This window comes from Megascapheus bottae, chromosome 25 (assembly GCF_031878675.1).
Source record: "Megascapheus bottae isolate mThoBot1 chromosome 25, mThoBot2.hap1, whole genome shotgun sequence".
Classification (NCBI taxonomy): Eukaryota; Metazoa; Chordata; class Mammalia; order Rodentia; family Geomyidae; genus Megascapheus; species Megascapheus bottae.
The window spans coordinates 4,426,690-4,446,704 of record NC_143533.1 but is presented as its reverse complement, the minus strand read 5'-3'; the positions used below and the strand labels follow the sequence as shown (position 1 = coordinate 4,446,704).

The 20,015-nt window shown below is 52.4% G+C and overlaps 1 protein-coding gene across 5 annotated transcripts; it reads left to right on the top strand.

Moving 5' to 3' along the window:
- The first annotated feature begins 810 nt into the window (after positions 1 to 810).
- Positions 811 to 18,928, top strand: Taok2 (TAO kinase 2). Of its 5 annotated transcripts, none has more exons than XM_090357965.1 (19): positions 811 to 1,592; positions 4,764 to 4,930; positions 5,104 to 5,175; positions 5,262 to 5,363; positions 5,810 to 5,855; positions 5,978 to 6,074; positions 6,217 to 6,330; positions 6,428 to 6,519; positions 7,223 to 7,316; positions 7,413 to 7,494; positions 8,847 to 9,014; positions 9,154 to 9,414; positions 9,568 to 9,729; positions 11,875 to 12,240; positions 12,321 to 12,524; positions 12,798 to 13,037; positions 16,100 to 16,312; positions 17,426 to 17,608; positions 17,691 to 18,928. In XM_090357965.1, exons 2-19 carry the CDS (start codon positions 4,799 to 4,801, stop codon positions 18,210 to 18,212), a joined length of 3,150 nt encoding a protein of 1,049 aa, XP_090214091.1. In that variant the 5' UTR covers positions 811 to 1,592; positions 4,764 to 4,798; the 3' UTR covers positions 18,213 to 18,928. The 5 variants fall into 5 exon arrangements, with proteins under 5 accessions (XP_090214091.1, XP_090214090.1, XP_090214088.1 ...); XM_090357964.1 differs by having other exon boundaries at positions 9,136 to 9,414; XM_090357962.1 differs by lacking the exons at positions 16,100 to 16,312; positions 17,426 to 17,608; positions 17,691 to 18,928 and having other exon boundaries at positions 811 to 1,142; positions 1,532 to 1,592; positions 9,136 to 9,414; positions 12,798 to 14,874.
- The last annotated feature ends 1,087 nt before the right edge of the window (positions 18,929 to 20,015 follow it).

The window sequence follows — 20,015 nt, the reverse complement described above, 5'->3', positions numbered from 1 at the left end:
CCTGCCACAACCTGCGGAGTGCTGGAAGTACAGGCCAGTGCCATCACAGCCCCAGTCCCTTTGTTGACTTTTTCTTCTGGGAAACAGGTAGGCATTGGGCATACTGACTTCTGCCCTCTTCCCATCGTTGTGACTTGGCTTTGGAAAACATTGGGCTCCGCCATTCAGTGTCTTGATTCTTTCCATGAACTAAAATGGGTCGTTGGGGGTTTGCTACAAATGCATGATGACCTTGGGTAAGTCATGCAACCCTGCAGAGCCTCGGCTTCTTGGGGGGCGATTTGACAGATTGAGTCTAGCAACGCTGACATGCAACATCGAGTCCTTGCATTTGGGGCTGACGTCTAAACCGGACGGTTAACTACCTTAAGAGTGGCCCATTTTCCCGCCTTTTCCGCGTCCAGCCACGGCAGGAACCGCAGCCTTCCCCCAGCTCCCAGGGAGCCTCTGCCCTGCGCGCAGGCGCAAACGACAGCTTTCCGTCCACCCGCGCCCCCCCCTCCCCAAGCTTGCCCTAGCAACAAGCTCGAGCTGGGAGCGAAGGCGGGGTGAGCGCATGCGTCCTTGCGCTTTGCTCCACCAGTCGTTGGATTGCGCGCTGGGCTCCTCCCCGCGGCAAGCCTAGCCCGTCTCCCCGCCCCCTCCCACCCAGGGTCCGCGTGGCGGGGCGCGCGCGCACTCGAGCCCGGTGACTCCGAGTCTCCCGGGCTGCAGCCGCCAGGCGAGAGGGGCGGGGTTCTCCCTCGGGGCTCCGCCCCTTTTGGCCCGGCGTTCCTACCGCGCCTGCGCGCTCCCGCCCGGTCTCCATCTTGGAATTGGGAGGAAGAGGGAGAGGGAGACCGGGACGAGACCGGGGCTGTGGTGCGGAGAGAGGCTGAGACGGAGAAGAGGCGAGGGGGAGAGGGCGCGGAGACAGTCGGCAGTTCCTTAGCTACAGTCTCTCGGCTGTCCCCGAAAGCGAGGAGGAGGAAGGAAGGAGGCCAGGGCGGGAGCGGGGACTGTCACTCTCGGACCCCGGCGTGAGAGGGGCCGTGCGGCCGGACGTCCTCGGGGTGGGCCCCCTGTCGGTGGCCGGAGACCCGGGACTCAGCCTCCTGGGTTCTGAATTTCCGGGCTTCGCCCCACGATTCTCAGATACCCAGGTATCATCCCTGCTATTCCAGATATCCGGGACTCAGGTCCCCAACCTCTCCAAACCTGGGTGTCTGCTTTATAGAATTGGAAATACCTGGGGTTCAGGCCCCTGTGTGCACTAGGACCCGGGGTTCATTCCCCAGGCCTTCAGATACCGGATTCCTTTTCCCCGTGTGTAAAATATACGGGGTCCAGACCCCCCCACCCCAACCTCAGAAATCCGGGATTCAGCAACTCTCGCCCTCGAGTTGGGGGAGGACTGGACCGCGAGGTCAGATCAGGTTGTCACCCCCTCCCCTCCAGGGGCGGCTTCCCGGGCCCGCCCCTCAGGAAAGGCGAAAGCCGAGGAAGAGGTGGCGAGGGGAAAGGTCTCCTTGCCCCTCTCCCTGCTTGGCAGAGCCGCTGGAGGACTCCAGGCGGAAGCGGAGGCGCTGGGGCACCATAGTGACCCCTACCAGGTGAGACACGGGGTGCAGGGGCGCGGGTCCCTGTGTTTAGCACAGAAGAAACAGACCTTTCTGAGGGGCTGGGCCTGGGTAGGCCCCTCTCTTCAGGATGGGGAACCCAGCTGGGCCGTGGTCAGCCTCTGGCCAGCCTTGCCTTATGTTACCACCCTCTTCCCCTTCCTCTTCCCTCATTGTGTCTGGTTGATGGGGGACCTCAGGTGACAAGGTCCCTGATGCCATGCCCCGGGGTTCTTGAGTTAATCACATGGGTTGGATCTTTCTGGTCTCTGTTAACTTTGCCCCTTGCAGCCACCTCTTCTTCATGGATTACACTCCCTTTTCCTGACTGCTCTGGGGTGTTGGTTCACATGCCTCTGATTCCCATGGTGGGTCTGCTTATCTGCTTTTCAGGCTTGATTTGGTTGGTTGTCTTGTCCTTGTCCAAGAAAGGGAGAGAGAGAGAGAGAGAGAGAGTGTGTGTGTGTGTGTATGTGTGTATACAGGTGTGCTCAAATGTGATCACCTGCCAGTTAACCTTGCTTCCTATCCCTTGCTGGTATGCATTTCATACGTTTATCAAGTGATCTTTATGAATTACTTTTCATCCATTCTCTTATTCCTCCCACATCCCATTCACCCTTATGAAACCTCTTTCATTGCTGTCTTCCCATTCTACAGTTAAGAACATTGAGGCTCCAGCGAGGTTGCCCAAGGTCACACAGCTGAAGTGGAATTTTAAAGTAAGACCTCAGCCAGGTCTTGCCCTTGATCCACACTTGTTTCTGGCCATGTTTTCTTCCAAGCTTGGGCTTAGCCAGAGGAAGATGAATTGGGGTGAGGGTTGAAAATGGAGGTGTGATGAAATGTCTTTCCAGGAGGGCTGTCTACTAAGGAGCTTTTCCTGCCTCTGCTCCATGCATTTCCTGTCTAACATGACCTTCATTTTTACTACATTCTCAGATTTTGGCCTGGGTTTCTGAAAGGGCTGGCCTTTTTGACAGATGATGGCCTTAGTGGCTTCTCTTGACAGTTAATGCTTGGCTGTCGGGGTAGCATGAGTCCCCAAAGCATTAAGCCTATAGCAATCCTAGAGGCAGGGAAGGAAAAAAAAAATCCGTATGTATAGTGTTTCAGTGAGATCTCATGAGTCCCACACTACAATAATTCATTTAACCTGAGAAGACCAAGAAGTGAAAGGAAGTTATCTAAAGCTGTTGCTGTACCATGCAGATGGGATATACTACTGGTAGGGCAGCTCAATGATGAGGACACATTTCTCATCAGAGACGGGTAAGAGCATTGATTTTAAAACGTGGTTTTGATTTAGCACAGACCTTGGTAATTGTTCACATGTTGTTTTTATGAGGAAGAGAACCTGTGTGCTAGTGGCTGGCATCATTTTTATGTGGTCTGGGATCCTGGCAGCCCTGGGGTTGGTGCCAGGAAAGAGGTCAGGAAGATTGCCTTGGCAGGTTGTGAGCACCTGCTTTTGTGTGTAGGTGTGTGATGGAGGTGAGGTATGCTCAGTGTTGGCAGAGGGGGCCTCAAGCAGTCCAGCTGCTCTTGAGGGCTGAGTTGAGGACAAGCAATCTCAGCTTTTCTGAGCCCTCTACCCCTCCTGGGCCACTGAACAGTCAAACTCCCTCCTTGCTCTTCAGCTTCCAGTTGGGCTGAAGAGACAACATTAACAACACAACAGGAAACAGTGCACAACCAAATATAATTAACTGCTAAAATTGTTAGGTGCTTTTAAGTAGCTAGAACTCTTCCTTGGGAGTCCAGCTTTGCTGAAGGATCCTTTGTGCTTAGCCAGGATTTTCTTCTGGAATTGACTTGAGAGTCTGGTTCTGACAACGAGTAGCAACTTTTTCTTGGTATTTGGCTGGGTGATCAGGGAACACCCTTCAAGACCTGGAGTAGTCAAGGGAGGCTTCCAGTAGGAGGGGATTGAGATTGGGGTGACACTGACAGTAGTACTAAGCAACGAGACCTTAGTGAAGAGAAGGTCCTGTCTGGTCTCTGACCTTAGAGAAAATCTGTGTGTGTATGTGTGCATGTGTGCCAGTATTAGAGTTAAATCCAGGACCTGAGAGCTGTCCCTTGGCCTTTTTGCCCAAGGCTGATGCACTACCACTTGAGCCATAGCTCCATTTCTGGCTTTTTGGTGGTTAACTGGAAATAAGAGTCTCATGGACTTCCCTGCCTGGGCTGGTTTCAAACCTTGGTCCACAAATCTCTACTTCCCGAGTAGCTAGGATTACAGGTTTGAGCCTGTAAGTAGTCCTTCTTTCTTTTGCCCATCAGCAACTTGTCTGATAAATGCTGGTCCAGGTCCTAACCCTAACCTGCTGATTTCATCAGGCTGTCCTGAAAGCCTGGTGGGGTGAGATAGCTTTGGGCAAATAACTTATCCTTTCTAAGCTTGTATTCCTCGCTGGTGAAATAGGGATAAAGATCATACCTCATAAAGTTGAGATGAGCATCCAGTGAGACACTTACTACCCATGCTCAACAAATGCTGTTCATGCTCCAGACAGGCACCCCTGCACCTGTATGTGCTGCTTATGCAATCGGATTGGACAAAATTAAGGCATCCCACGTGACAAGAGATACCCTCAAAGTCACTTCTATGCCTGCCCTTCCCATTCTAGACCTCTCTGCCACAGTATCCCTACCCTTTGTGAGAGTGAGTCTCCTGGTTCTTCTGGGCCAGTACCCACTTGTAACAATGGCCGGATTTCCACTACCTCCGGCCTAGCTGTTTCCTGTTCTCTTCCAGGGTGTGAAAGGTTGGAGGGAGGAGGGGGCCTCAGCACCAAGGGGAACAGGAGGGTGCCTGGAAATTGTTGGGAGTGTGGGACAGGACATGTGGGGATCTGGAGGGGAAACGGGTTATAAGGGAATATGAACTGGTTGAGGGGCAAAGGGGCTGGTAAGGATGCTTGACTTCCCAGTGTCTTCCTAGCAATTTTAGGGACTCGAAGGCCACAGCCCCCGTGATCTGGTTGCCAAGGCAACTTCATTTTTTCAAAGCTTTGACGTTACTCCTGATTTCCCCCTGTCCTTTCTCAGCAGTGCCTCCCCCTCATCAGAATGAGGGGGGAGGAGAAGTCAGGAACTCAAGGGGCTCATCCTTTCCCTGTGGGTCCTGCCCTAATTCTAAGACCCATCTTCATTTCCCAGGCTAGGCCCTACTCTCAGGGCCCCCAGGGGCCACCATGCCAGCTGGGGGCCGGGCTGGGAGCCTGAAGGACCCTGATGTGGCTGAGCTCTTCTTCAAGGATGACCCTGAAAAGCTCTTCTCTGACCTCCGGGAAATTGGCCATGGCAGCTTTGGAGCTGTGTACTTTGTGAGTTGGGGTTTGGGAAGTAAAGTAAGGATGGGGACTCTTATTCACTCTGTGAATCTCTAGACAGTCCTTCTGAGCCATTCCACCATACCAGCCTTTCCTGTTTTCTTCCCCTGCCCTGCGCTGGGAGAGGAAGATGTATCACTACCCTCTGATCTGATCTGGTCCTCTAGGCCCGGGATGTCCGAAATAGCGAGGTGGTGGCCATCAAGAAGATGTCCTACAGTGGGAAACAATCAAATGAGGTGAGTCAAGCTCCCTAAGACCAGGTTGTGGGACAGAGGACCTCAGTCTTGACACCGGCTGTGTAATTCCTTTCCTGACTTTCTAGAAATGGCAGGACATCATCAAGGAGGTGCGGTTCTTGCAGAAGCTCCGACATCCCAATACCATTCAGTACCGGGGCTGTTACCTGAGGGAGCACACGGCTTGGGTGAGCTGTCCTCTTCTCGGGCCCATCTTGTCCTGGCCCAGTTTCTTAAGTGGGCCTTGTTCAGGGTGCCATTGTGAGATCTTAAGAAAGAGGAAGTATTTTCTGACTACTCTAGTCCTCAAACAAATCCAAGAGCAACAAGGTCAGTCTAGGAGAAAGAGGCTGGCTACAGAGCTACTACATAGGTAGCAGGTGGAAGGGGGCATGTGGTTTGGAGGAGAGAAAGAGTGAATGGAGGGTTAAAGGGATTTAAATGGAAGTAGTGGGGAGTAATTTTGATTTTGTCTAGCCAGGGACTCTCCCACACCTCATTTTCTCCCCATCACGACTTGCGGGGCCATCACCTGAGTGAAAGGATAGGCATAGAAGCTCTGTTTTGAGTTCTCAAGGAAGCTAGGCCAGGATAGCCAGGATCTGTTGATCTCTAATGCTTGACCCTTCCGTAGCTGGTGATGGAGTATTGTCTGGGCTCAGCTTCTGATCTCCTAGAAGGTAAGTGACTTGGTTAGTAAGTGGGATAAGGGAGCAAACAAGCTATAAGGGAAGGGATAAAGGGACCTTAATCTAGTCTTACCTATCAACCCCTTTAATTCGATATTTTTTTCCCTCTCTAGTACACAAAAAGCCCCTTCAGGAAGTGGAGATTGCAGCTGTGACCCATGGGGCGCTTCAAGGTCTGGCCTACCTGCACTCCCACAACATGATCCACAGGTACAGCAATGCCAGAGGTGGCTGGAAGGAGAGTGCTTGCTACACACCCCTCACTTCTCCAGGCTGCAGCTGTCTTGGAAACTGCTAAAGCCCCCGGCCAACTTTCTTGAGACATTTAATATTTGTACTTGGCCTCCATTAGGGATGTGAAGGCTGGAAACATCCTGTTGTCAGAGCCAGGCTTAGTGAAGCTGGGGGACTTCGGCTCGGCATCCATCATGGCACCTGCCAACTCCTTCGTGGGCACCCCATACTGGTGAGGGAGAGTGGTGGGGGGAAGAGCTCCCAGGATGGCAGAAGCGGGAGTGATGGAGTCTGAGAGGTGATTCACCTCTTTCCTCCCATTCTCTCAGGATGGCTCCAGAGGTGATCTTGGCCATGGATGAGGGTCAATATGATGGCAAAGTGGATGTCTGGTCCTTGGGGATAACCTGCATTGAGCTGGGTAAGGACAGTCTCCTCTTTATTCCCCCCTCTTTCTTCTCCACACCTTTCCATTACTGTCCTCATTCCATCCCATCCTTCTAGGATAGTATCCTAGGCCTCCAGACTCTTGTCCATTTTGACCACCCTAGAGCTCTGATTACAAGCACCTGTCAAGTCCTGCCAACTCTGAGACTGACAGGTTTTATAGTAATTAATTAATGGCTTTCTGTCCACTACCTTAGTAGTCTTTTTTGAGTGTCTTTCCTCTAGTATTTCTTTTTCCAAAAAGACTTGCTTCAAGCATGTGCTAGCGATGGAACATAGTGCCTTGCTCATGTTAAGTAAGTGCTCTGCTACTGAACTATACCCCAGGCTTGAGAGCAAGTCTAGAATCTTATCTTCATAATGCTTAGCAAGTTTTTTGCTCCTAATTGATACTTAGTAAGTTACTACTTGATAACTGGATGTGCACTTCCTTCTGCTTTTTCTTTAGTGCATTGTGGATGCTATTTTCTTTGACCCTTCTCTATCTACTTGTATCAGAGAGGGTAGATGTTACATTTCTAATGGAAACTAATGGAAACTCAATATAACTATATGAATTGTTCAAAGTCATGCTGCTCCTAATTTAGACTTTGGGATTTGAATCCATGCTGAGTTCCATTCTAGTCTATTTTGTGCACCTGCCATCTTTCACCTTCTCTCTATTGACCTTCCCATAGCGGAGCGGAAGCCACCACTGTTTAACATGAACGCGATGAGTGCCTTATACCACATTGCACAGAATGAGTCCCCCGCACTCCAGTCAGGACACTGGTGAGGACTGGGTTATCTGGAACTAGGGTAGACCATGGAGACAAGCTGCCTGGCTCATACCTGTTCCTCCTGTCCCCCACCGTCTGTGATTTCTAGGTCTGAGTACTTCCGGAATTTTGTTGATTCCTGCCTTCAGAAAATTCCTCAAGATAGACCAACCTCAGAGGTTCTTCTGAAGGTGAGGGCTTATAGGCTCACGTTCCCCTAAAGCTGCAGATTGGTACAAGAAGCCCTCTCTGAAGCCCTTCTCCAGCAGGAGTTTCCTGCTCAAGTTCCTACTCCACCCTTGATTCCCAGTGGATTCTTTTTCTTATAAAATTTATTTATTTTTTGTCAGTTATGGGACTTGAACTCTGGACCTCGCGCTGTCCCTGAGCTCTTCAGCTCAAGGCTACTGCCCTACCCCTTTGAGCCACAGCACCGCTTCCAGTTTTCTGGTGGTTAATTGGAGATAAGAGTCTCACCGTCTTTAGTTCCTGGGCAGGCTTTGAACCATGATCCTCAGATCTCAGCCTCTTGAGTAGCTAGGGTTGCAGGCGTGAGCCACCACACCTGGCTCCAGTGGATTCTTTTTTGAGAGGTATTTTTTTCTATTAGACTTTCAACTTTCTTTTTTTTTTTTCTTTCTTTTTTTTTTGGTTGGTTGTAGAGCTTGAACTCTGGGCCTGGGTGCTGTCCCTGAGCTCTTCAGTGAAAGGCTAAAATGCTGTACCACTTGAGCCACAGCACCACTTCCTGTTTTAGCTTTCTAAGCAATAATTTCCCCCATATCTAATTGCCAGTTAGAGTTTTTGATTAGCATGAGGTAATCAGGGATGTAATTCAAGCCCAAAACTCATGGTGTCTTACCATGGGTAATTTTTGGCAGTTCTGGGGTTTGAATTCTGCCTCATGCTTGCTAGGCAGGCATTCGGTCACTTGAGACACAACCCTGTATCCCCTGAGATGGTTTAGAAGGGTCCAAAGGGATCTCTAGTTGGGGCTGGCTTAGGCAATTTGACCTGCTTGTTTGATAATTCTGGGATAACTTATCCCAGCTTATCACATAGCACTTTTTTCATGTTGTTTTGTGTCAGTCCTAGGACTTGAACTCAGGGCCTGGGCAATGTCCCTAGGCCTTTTAGTTCAGGCCTAGCACTCTACCACTTGAGCCACAGCTCCACTTCTGGGTTTTTGGTGGTTTGGTGAAGAAGAGTCTCATGAGCTTTCCTGCCTTTGAACCATGATCAGATCTCCATCTCCTGAGTAGGATTATAGATGTGAGCCACTGGTTCCCAGCATGAGCCACTAGCACCCAGCTACCTAACCAATAGTGGAACTAGACTAGAGTTCAGATCTTCTGAATGACCTTGCCTTCAGCCATGTCTTTGTCACTTCTGGAGAACTAGAGACTGTCTCAGGAGTGGAAACTGGGTGATGGGAGAGGGTTTGAGGCAAGGATAGTATCCACCATGGTGGTTTGGGAGAATGTTTCAGGCCAGCGATGATGGGGTGGGTGTTGCAGCAAGCCTCAATGTTCTCTTCCCCTAGCACCGCTTTGTGCTCCGGGAGCGGCCACCCACAGTCATCATGGACCTGATCCAGAGAACCAAGGATGCTGTGCGGGAGCTAGACAACCTGCAGTACCGCAAGATGAAAAAGATTCTATTCCAGGAGGCCCCCAATGGTCCTGGTGCTGAGGCACCAGAGGAGGAGGAGGTGACCCAGCTGACCCTGCCACCTTTCCCACCTCCCCCACCCCCTTCTTCTGCATACCCTCTGACTGCTTGTGCTGCCTCCATGCACACACTCCTTGTCCTTCCCCTTCCTTGCCCAACAGACCACGCCCTGTTCACAGGAGACCGAGCCCTACATGCACCGGGCAGGGACACTGACCAGTCTGGAGAGTAGTCACTCTGTGCCCAGCATGTCCATCAGTGCTTCTAGCCAGAGCAGTTCAGTCAACAGCCTAGCAGATGCCTCAGACAATGAAGAAGAGGAGGAGGAAGAAGAAGAGGAGGAGGAAGAGGAAGAAGGCCCTGAAGCTCGAGAGATGGCCATGATGCAGGAGGGGGAGCACACAGTCACTTCCCACAGCTCCATAATCCACCGCCTGCCGGTATGTGGCTCACGCTGTCTGTGACAGTCAAGCAGCCTAGCTTGACCTGTCCTCAGGAGCTACTTGAGGACCGTGATTGTTTGTCCTCTCGTAATTCCCTTTGGGCTCAGTGGCCTCAGACTCAGGTATTCCTTTCACCTTCCCTTCCTCTAGGGTTCTGACAACTTGTATGATGATCCCTACCAGCCGGAGATCACTCCAGGCCCACTGCAGCCACCTGCAGCCCCAGCTCCCACCTCCACCACCTCTTCTGCCCGCCGCCGGGCCTACTGCCGCAACCGGGACCACTTTGCCACCATCCGTACTGCCTCTTTGGTGAGTGCAGCCGTGCGCATGCCCCTGCTCACCTTCTCTAAGTTACCTGGCTGGATACTCCAGATGGTTTTAAGTCCTGAAGTGACTTTCTTCCTAAGATGAACTAGAGGTGTTCTCATTTTTTGCTTTCTCTAGTTCAAGACTAGCATTCTACCACTTGGGCCACAGCACCACTTTCATCTTTTTCTGTGTATGTGGTACTGAGGAATCAAACCTAGGGCTTGTCCGACAAGTGCTCGGCCACTAAGCCATATTCTCAGCTGATGTGACCAATTCTTTTTTTTTTTTTTAAATGGGTCATGGGGCTTGAACTTGGCCTGGGTGCTGTTCCTGAGCTCTTCAGCTCAAGGCTATGGCCCTACCTCTGGGCCTGGGTGGTGCTGTCCCTGAGCTCTTCAGCTCAAGGCTACCACCCTACCCTTGAGCCAAGCCCCACTCCCTGTTTTCTAGGGGTTAGTTGGAGATAAGAGTCTCAGGTCCTTTTGTGCTTGGGCTGGCTTTGAACCTTTATCCTTAGATCTCAGCTTCTTAAGTAGCTAGGATTACAGGTATGACACACCCGGCCTGCTGTGACCAGTTCTTAATCATTTTTCACAACCTGCACCAGGCATGGTGGCTCATGCCTATAATCCTAGCCACCCTGCAGACTGAAATCTAAGGATCCCGGTTCAAAACCAGCCTGAGCACTAACGTCCTAGAGACTTATCTCCAATTAACCACTAGAAAATTAGAAGTGGGGCTGTGGCTCAAAGGATAGAATGGTAACTTAAGCAGAAGAGCTTAGGGACAACACCCAGGCCCAGAGTTCAAGTCCCATGACTGAACCAAAAAACAAACAACAACAAAAAACCCTGTCAGAAATAACTGCTCCTATGGGCTTCCCAGGCTCTTCTGGATAGTCAGGTGCTCCATGCTCCTGGATGGGTGTGTGGCCTACTGTGGTTCTCCTGCATGGCACCTACAGGCCTACTGCATTCTTTGGGAGGTAGAGGGCAGGATAGGGTTCAGTGGTATGCTCTTTTTTGTTGTTGTTGTTTTTCTAGCCACCCTGGGAAAATCTTGCCCAGGTGCTTTAGACAGTGTATTAGTCCTCTCCTCAAATTAAGTCATTGCCATCTTTTTCTCTGTCCACAGGACAAAAAATGTTAAGCTTTTCCTAAGACATAACTATTTGTTCGTGCTTTTAATAAACCTTTAAGGTCATCACATTCCCACGGGGCTGCATTTGAGTGTCAGCAGTCCCTGTAAAAGCCAAGGGCTTCCATGAGGCCAACTCTTCAGGTGCTATGGTGCTTGATATTCCATGGTGGTTTACAGAGTGGTCTTTGGCTTCCAATACCTTGGCCACATGGACTAGCTTAAGATTCAGTGATAGTGCTGGGCACAGTGGCTCGGATCTGTAATCCTAGCTATTTAGGAAGCTGAGATCTTGAGGATCGTAGTTCAAAACCAGCCTGGGCACTAAAGAATATGATTAACCACCAGAAAATGGGTGTGGCTCAAGGGTAGGGCAGTAGCCTTGAGCTGAAGAGCTCAGGAACAGTACCCAGGCTCAGAGTTCAAGCCCCATGACCGCCCCCACAAACACACAAAGATTCTGTAATAGTAATTATTGTAAGTGGGGCCAATGATCACTCTTGGGTGAGGACTTCTAGACATAGTGTTCTATCTCCAGCATCCATTCCAGCTTAGGCCATGGTCTGTGATTTGTCCACCATGCTTGTTGAAGGTACAGGACATAGCACTTAAGCTTAGAGTCAGTTGATGCGCACGCATGTACGCATGTGTGTGTGTGTGTGTGTTGCCCATGAACTGATGAGGCAGAGAATTGGAAAGGGAGTCATGGGAGGAGGAAGTGGCAGAGCACTCTTCTGAACTAATCTGAATTATTTCTACTTTTGTGCCAGGCCCTGTGCTTGTCACCTTTTTTTCTTCTCATTGGATCACACCAACCCATGAAGTAAGATAACATCTATTATCTCTGAGGAAACATGCTCAGAGAGAGAGTTTAAGTGTGGGGAAGGTACAGAATGAGAATGAAACCATGAGTCTGAAATCCTTGTTCTTCCCCATGGAGCACCACAGTGATCTGTGGGAATGCAATGGAGGCCAGCACTGAGTTCCTTTGGATCCTCTCCACCTTAGGTCAGCCGGCAGATCCAGGAGCATGAGCAGGATTCAGCCCTGCGGGAGCAGCTCAGTGGCTACAAGCGGATGCGGCGACAGCACCAGAAGCAGCTTTTGGCTCTGGAGTCAAGGCTGAGGGGTGAACGTGAGGAGCACAGTGCTCGGCTACAACGGGAACTTGAGGCACAGCGGGCTGGCTTTGGGGCTGAAGCCGAGAAGCTGGCCCGGCGACACCAGGCCATTGGTGAGAAGGAAGCACGAGCTGCCCAGGCAGAGGAACGGAAGTTCCAGCAGCACATCCTTGGGCAGCAGAAAAAAGAGCTGGCTGCCCTGCTGGAGGCACAGAAGCGAACCTATAAGCTTCGGAAGGAGCAACTGAAGGAGGTGGGCTAGAGCTGCTGCGGTGGGAGGAGGACTGAGAGTGGGCATAAGGTCCTGACCCTGTCCCCCATTGTCCTACCCAGGAACTGCAGGAGAACCCCAGCACACCAAAGCGGGAGAAGGCAGAGTGGCTGCTGCGGCAAAAGGAGCAACTGCAGCAATGCCAGGCAGAGGAAGAAGCAGGGCTGCTGCGGCGCCAACGCCAGTATTTTGAGCTACAGTGTCGCCAGTATAAGCGCAAGATGCTGCTGGCCCGTCATAGCCTGGACCAGGACCTGCTGCGAGAGGTAGGCTGCCCCCCCACACCACTAGTCAAGCATTCCAGCATCTCTCCTCTCTCATTTGCCTCCCTTCCTGAGTGATAGTGTGATTCAGGTTCTCTTTAATACCCCTCTTGCTTCCCATCCTCATTGGAAGGTCCTTAGGCCTCTTCCCAGACCAGCGTTCCTCCACCCCATTCTCAGCTCCCCTGCTAAGGAGTTTGGGGGTTTTCCTGCCTTGATACCAACAAGGCTCCTTAACCCAGGCCCTGGGCCCTGTCTGCCTTCTTTCTGCTTCAGGACTTGAACAAGAAACAAACACAGAAGGACTTGGAGTGTGCCTTGCTGCTGCGGCAGCATGAGGCCACTCGGGAGCTGGAGCTTCGGCAACTCCAGGCTGTCCAGCGCACACGAGCCGAACTCACCCGCCTCCAGCACCAGACGGAGCTGGGCAACCAGCTGGAGTACAACAAGCGACGTGAACAAGAGTTACGGCAGAAGCACGCGGCCCAGGTTCGCCAGCAGCCCAAGAGCCTCAAAGTACGTGCAGGCCAGCGCCCCCCAGAATTCCCCATTACTGGCATTCTGAATCCACCCAGCCCAGGCTCTCCTAGTGAAGAGCCGCCCTGCTCCTCTGGCCAGGAGACAGTCCTGGACCAAAGGGTTCTGGGAAAGGAGGAGGAAGCTGTGTCAGAGAGTATTCTGGGAAAGGAAGGGATCACCTTGGAGCCAGAGGAGCAGAGGATTTTGGGAGAAGAGTCAGGAACTCTTAGTCTCAGCTCACAGAAACATAGGAGTTTGGATAATGAGGAAGATTGGGGTCAACCTGAGGAGGAGCTAGAGGAGCTTAGAGTCCCAGAGGAAAGAAGCATTGCTGGCGAGGAGGAGGCTGGGGAGTGGAGGCTGTGGGGAAAGGAGGATGGAATCTTTCTGGATGAGGAGTTGGATCTCTGCTGGGTCCAGGGTCCAGCACTGACTCCAGTGCCAGAGGAGGAGGAGGAAGATGAGGAGGAAGGGGCTCCAATTGGAACCCCTAGGGATCCTGGAGATGGCTGCCCCTCCCCAGACATCCCTCCAGAGCCGCCTCCACCACAGCTAAGACCTGGCCCTGCTAGTCAGCTCCCTGGACTCCTGTCTCATGGCCTCCTCGCTGGCCTCTCCTTTGCAGTGGGGTCTTCCTCTGGTCTCTTGCCCCTATTACTTCTGCTGCTGCTTCCACTGCTGGCAGCCCAGGGTGGGGGTGGCCTGCAGGCAGCACTGTTAGCCCTTGAAGTGGGGTTGGTAGGCCTGGGGGCCTCCTACTTACTCCTTTGTACAGCTCTGCATCTACCCCCTAGTCTGTTTCTGGTTTTGGCCCAGAGCAGCGCACTAGGTGCTGTCCTGAGCCTGAGCTGGCGCCGAGGCCTTATGGGTGTGCCTCTGGGGCTTGGGGCGGCCTGGCTCCTGGCTTGGCCAGGCCTGGCTCTACCCCTGGCAGCTATGGCAGCTGGGGGCAAATGGGTGCAGCAGCAGGGCCCCTGGATCCGCCGGAGCATCTCTCGACTCTGGTTGCGGGTTCTGTTGCGCCTATCACCCAAGGCCTTCCAGGCCCTACAGGGCTTTGGGGCTGTGGGGGACAGGGGCCTGTTTGCGCTCTACCCCAAGACCAACAAAGATGGCTTCCGTAGCCGCCTGCCTGTTCCCGGACCTCGGAGGGGTAACCCTCCCACTGCTCGTCGCCCGTTAGCCTTATTGTCAAGGGTTTGGGCTTTGTGCAAGGGCTGGAACTGGCGCCTGGCACGGGCCAGCCAAGGTTTAGCCTCCCATTTGCCCCCCTGGGCCATCCACACACTGGCCAGCTGGGGCTTGCTTCGTGGTGAAAGGCCCAGTCGGATCCCTCGGCTGCTACCACGCAGCCAGCGCCGTGTTGGGCCTCCGGCCACTCGCCAGCCACCACCTGGGGCCTTAGCTGGGCGGAGATCGCGGACGCGCCAATTCCGGGCCTTGCCTCCCTGGAGGTAACCAACTCCAGTCTTTCCTGCCCGATCTAGAGCAGCAAGCACTTTATCTCCCAGGACTCAGTGACTTTTTTTTCAGTCCCCAAGTCCTCTCCTTCCTTCCACCCCTCCCTCAGCATGCTCCCCTACCCCAAGCCCAGCCTTTGGGGCCTTTAGATAGGCAGCCTCCCCCACAAAAGTCCACAAGTCACACTTTGTGTTCTCCTGACCCCTAAGTTATTGCTGTTCTCCCACTGTGTGTGTGTTCATCCTCACCCTCATCGACTCAGGCCTGGGGCCACGGGGGTGGGGTGGGAAAAAAAATTACAGTTTTTTTTTTCTCCTCTTTGATTTTGTTTTTCTGTCTCCCAACTTGTCCCCTTCCCCTTACCCCCCCCAAAAAAAAAGAAAGAAAAAAAAAGAAAAAGACAAACACAAATAAAATATCTGAGCGGAAACTGTACCTTTGGCCCAGGCTGCCTCTGTCTGCTTTGTCCTGCCGCCTAGCCTTCCTGGTTTGCCCCCAGTCTGGACCCTTGGCCCCCAGCTCCATGACCTCTTCACCCCATCTGCGTTACCTCAACTCCTTTCACTCCTCAACCTCATCCTCTGCCTTCATAGCTTCATCACACCATGACCCCTACCAGCCCTGGGCTCTGGGCCCCTACAGAGCCTCCCCAAAGCCTCCTGGTCCCATCAGCTCTCTATTTGTGGGTCCCTGCCAGAGAGCCCTTCGTGCCCCAAGTCCTTTGGTCTCTTCATCTTCAGTCTTCCCCCCAATCCATTGTATACTGGGTTCCTTCTGTTTGGGAGCTGTATCTCTTCCCTCCATCAGGCATTAGCCTAGAGGGTTGGGGGATGGGACTGCAGACCCTCCACAGTTGAGGGTGGTGGGCTGGGGGCCAGTCAGAGTGTGTGGGCCGCTGGAGCGGTTGGTTGTGGGCATGGAGTGGGAACTGAGTTCATAGAGCCAGGCTGGATCTGGTCCAGGTGGCAGATGCCACCTGTTGAACGTGTCAGGCCTTTTCTGGCCACCTCCTTCGTCCCTTTTCTCTCTGTGGCCCGAAGCGGGCAGACCTTTCTTACCCATTTCTCAGCTCGGGGCTTTTTCTTCCCTGCCTTCCTCCCTGAGGTTCTGGACCTGGGCCTTCCTCTCTCCTTCGTTGTGTTGCCTTCTGTGGGTGTTCTGTGTGACTCAGTCTTCTCACTTAGTCCTTTGCACATTCTTATGTTTGCTCACATGCTCCTATCCAGAGGTCATATTTTCTCCTGCGTTGTATGATCAAAGCTTCTGTGTTCTAAGTCCTCTAAAGCTTCTCAGTACCCTGTCCATGAAGTCTGATGTTCCTTCCCATGACATTCCGTTCCCTCTGGATGTGCTTTTGCACTCCATCTTGTTTTCTTTGCATCTCTTGCCCATCAAGCCCTTCCTGATCTGTCTCAACACCATCTTTCCATGTCTGTCTGTATACAGCTCCCCCCGCCCCCTCTGTCTAACATGTTTTCTGTTTCTCTCCCTGTCTCTGCTTCTGTCTCCTTCCTCTTCTCTCCCTTTCCCCTGGTTGTTCCTTCTCTTCCTCTTCCTCTCCCCTGCCCCCATTTCCCCTTGATCCGTCTGCTGCATAGTCGAAGGAGCTGCAGATCAAGAAGCAGTTCCAGGAGACGTGTAAGATCCAGACCCGACAGTACAAGGCTCTGCGGGCACACTTGCTGGAGACTACACCCAAAGCTCAGCACAAGAGCCTCCTTAAGCGGCTCAAGGAAGAACAAACCCGAAAGCTGGCGATCTTGGCAGAGCAGTACGACCAGTCCATCTCAGAGATGCTCAGCTCACAGGCGGTGAGGCCTGGGGACTTGAGAGGGAAACAGTGGAGGTTCACCTCTGTATTTGCAGCTTAGTTACAGGAAATGGAAGGTGGGAGGTATGGACGAAAAGGCTGGGCTTTTTTGTGCTTGGAACACTAATATGCTTTCACTGTTGGCCCCAAAGGTTTTGTTATTTCATATTCCTCTCAATGGTTTTATTATTTCTTTTGGCATTTCCTTAAGGTCTTGACAAAGCCATCCTACCCACTCTACCAAGAACCACCAAGGAAAAGAGTGGCTATAATTCCCCTCCCCCCTTCCCCAAGCTTGAGTTAGTTTACTATGTGAACAGGGAGTAGTTGCAGTGAGTGCAGTCCTTGGGGCCCATTTACTCAAGACTTCAGGAGATTTGGAAGGTTGCTGTTGTAAAAACTGACCACATGCATCACTGGAGTGGGCAGCTTAAAACATACATGGAGTGTAAGCAGTCAGAGGGCCCCATTCTCACCTAGTTCCACCTCTCAGAGGTAACTTGCCAATGATAACCATTTTGTAGATGTTTTCCAATGCATTTGGAAGATTGCAAATTTTAAACAAATAGACTTATACTTGACATACTGCTCTCTAATCTCCTTTTTTCCACTTAATTTTCTTGGACCTGGTTACATGTCAGTATGTATACCTAATTTTCAAAAATAATATATAATTTGGTGTTTTTGTTTTGTTTTTCTGAGACAGGGTCTCACTATATAGTCCAAGCTGGCCTCAAATTCACAATCCTGCCTCGGCCTCCCGAGTGCTGGGATCCCTGGGTGAGCCACCAAGCCCAGCTACAATGTAGAATTTTCCCTGGTATGGCTGTACCGTAAATGTATTTAACCCATCCCTTATTGGTGGACATTTAGGTTGTTTCCAGCATTTTGCTATCCCAACGCTTCCGTGAACTCCTCGAGCACTTGTGCAAGTATACCTGGGGGATAAATTCCTGCAAGTGTAATTGCTGTGCCACAGGGTATGATCTCCTTCCATTCTGATAGACGTTGAGACGCTGCTTCTTGCCACCTTAGGGCCCAGGCCTACCGGGGCAGGGGAGGATGGTGGGGGAAGGGGAAGAGCTCCCTAAAACTGGTCCTTGCTACCCTCCAGCTTCGGCTTGATGAGACCCAGGAGGCAGAGTTCCAGGCCCTGAGGCAGCAGCTTCAGCAGGAGCTGGAACTGCTTAACGCCTACCAGAGCAAGATCAAGATTCGCACCGAGAGCCAGCACGAGCGGGAGCTGAGGGAGCTAGAGCAGAGAGTAGCGCTGAGGCGGGCACTGCTGGAGCAACGGGTAAGGGTCTCTGCCTCCAGGGTGAGGTATGGAGGGCAAGCTCCCCGTTCTGAGACTCTCACCCCTGTTCTGGGTACCCCAGGTGGAAGAAGAGCTGCTGACCCTGCAGACAGGGCGCTCCGAGCGAATACGGAGTTTGCTTGAGCGGCAGGCCCGTGAGATCGAGGCCTTCGACGCTGAGAGCATGAGACTGGGCTTCTCCAGTATGGCTCTGGGGGGCATCCCAGCTGAGGCTGCTGCCCAGGGCTACCCTGCCCCGCCTCCTGCCCCTGCCTGGCCCTCTCGTCCTGTCCCCCGCTCAGGGGCCCACTGGAGCCATGGCCCTCCTCCTCCAGGCATGCCCCCCCCAGCGTGGCGTCAGCCAGCTCTGCTGGCTCCACCAGGTCCCCCAAACTGGCTGGGGCCCCCATCACAGAGTGGGACACCCCGAGGTGGAGCTCTGCTACTGTTAAGAAACAGCCCCCAGCCCCTCCGACGAGCAGCCTCAGGGGGCGGTGGCAGTGAGAACGTGGGCCCCCCTGCAGCGGCAGTGCCTGGGCCTCTGAGCCGAAGCACCAGTGTTGCTTCCCACATCCTTAACGGTTCCTCCCACTTCTATTCTTGAAGTGCAGGGTGGTGAACAGAGGACTGGGGCAGGGTGGGGGTGGGTAGAGCCTGATCCTAGCAGGCTATAGCTTGAGGCCCACCCAAGGGCGGTGGGGACAGGATGCTGGCTCAGCTACCCTCAGACCTCATCTCATGAGCTTCTTGGGGCTGGCCAGTGGCCCCATGCCAGCTTGGGCATCAGTGCCCTAAGGCTGACCAGGAGCCCTGCCTCCCCACCATGGTGCCAGGGTCTCCCTCCGTAACCACCTGGGCAAGGAGGGAGCTGTGCGTGTCAAATATTCATCTGGTTCCCTGGGGGAGGGAAAGGGTGGGTCTAGCTATATTATATTCAGAGAACTATACTACCCTTGCAGTGGGACTGTGGACTGGGGATGACAGGGCCCCAGACTTGTGGTGTGGCAGAGCAGGACTGGAGCCCAAGGTCGGGAGAGTGGGTGAAAGCAGTCCTTGGGAAGGACCAAGATGGAGTGAGGTCAGGATGCCTAGGTCTCCATTCCCCCATTGCTGTCTGACGTCCTGTGCCGTCTTGTCCCCCTCTTTTTTTTTTTCCCCCCTCCCAATTGGGATCAGGGCTGGGGCAGGGAACAAGGGATGGACCTTGGAAAGGAGCTGCTCCTCAGCATGGGAGCAGTTAGGGGAGCCCCCCTCAGCTGTGGGGCTGGCACAGAGCCCTAGGACAAGCTTTTAATAAAAACTGTTGGTTATTCTAACAGACCCCAGGACTCACCCTTTCTGTTGTAAGTATATATGACTGTTCAATGGCAAGTGATGTCTTTAAAAAGTGAATTTAGCTGAGTGCCAGTGGCACTCAGGAAGCTGAAAATCTGAGGATCATGGTTCAAAGCCAGCCTGGGCACAAAAGTCCATGAGATTCTTATCTCTTAACTACCAGAAAACTAGAAGTGGCACTGTGGCTCTGAGCACAAGCCCTTGAGCACAAAGAGGCTCAGGGACAGTGCCCAGATCCTGAGTCCAAGCTCTTTGACCACCGTCACCACCAAACAAAATGAATTTAGCATAGTGCTGCTGGTTCACACCTGAATCCTAGCTAAAGCTACTCAGATAGCTGAGATCTAAGGATTGTGGTTCTAGGCAAGCAGGGGCAGGAAACTCCATGAGACTCATCTCTAGTAAATTATCAGAAGAAGCCAGAAGCCAAGTGTTAATGAGTCACACCTGTAATCCTAGCTCCTGAGGAGGCTGAGATCTAAGGATCATGGTTCAAAGCAGGCAAGTCCACAAGAAAACTGCAAGTGAAGCTGTGGCTCAGAGTAGCAGAGCATTACCTTTTGAGTACAAAGAGGCTCAGAGACAGTGGCCTGGCCCTGAGGCTTAAGTGATAAGACTGCTGGCTTTGAAAGAAGCTCAGGGACAGTGCTCAGGCCCTGAGTTCAAGTCCCAGGACCTGCTGTGTAAAAATTCTAGTGGTAACAGTGACTTCACACCTTCAAACCTGACTGGATCCAGATACTCAAAGCAGGTGAACCTCTTGATCTTAAATTCCTTTGCTTGCCTTTGCTTCAAAGTTTCTCAGAAGATCCACTTGAAGCCCAGACTTCCAGAGTACCCCACCTTACTAGCCTCCTAGGAAGCAAGGTTTCCCTCACTGGTTTGTAGGACACTGACTGTTGAGCCAGATCTCATCTGCTGAGCCAGTCTTGGGTTAAACAGCAAAGGGAGATGATAAACGCCAGCTGTGCCAGTATGTGCGTCACGTTCTTAAGACCAGTTATTTTGCTCTTCCTCCCAACTGGAGTTAGCAGGCTTATCTAAACAGTGACCAGAGAGAGGTCCACTGGTC

What these genes read in the sequence shown, in the direction of transcription:
- Taok2 (XM_090357962.1), top strand. Translation starts at nt 4,799, where the DNA reads ATGCCAGCTGGGGGCCGGGCTGGGAGCCTGAAGGACCCTGATGTGGCT. An exon ending in AGGCACCAGAGGAGGAGGAG is followed by an intron (nt 9,015 to 9,135) that starts GTGACCCAGCTG and finishes CTTGCCCAACAG; the next exon opens with ACCACGCCCTGTTCACAGGA. An exon ending in CCATCCGTACTGCCTCTTTG is followed by an intron (nt 9,730 to 11,874) that starts GTGAGTGCAGCC and finishes TCTCCACCTTAG; the next exon opens with GTCAGCCGGCAGATCCAGGA.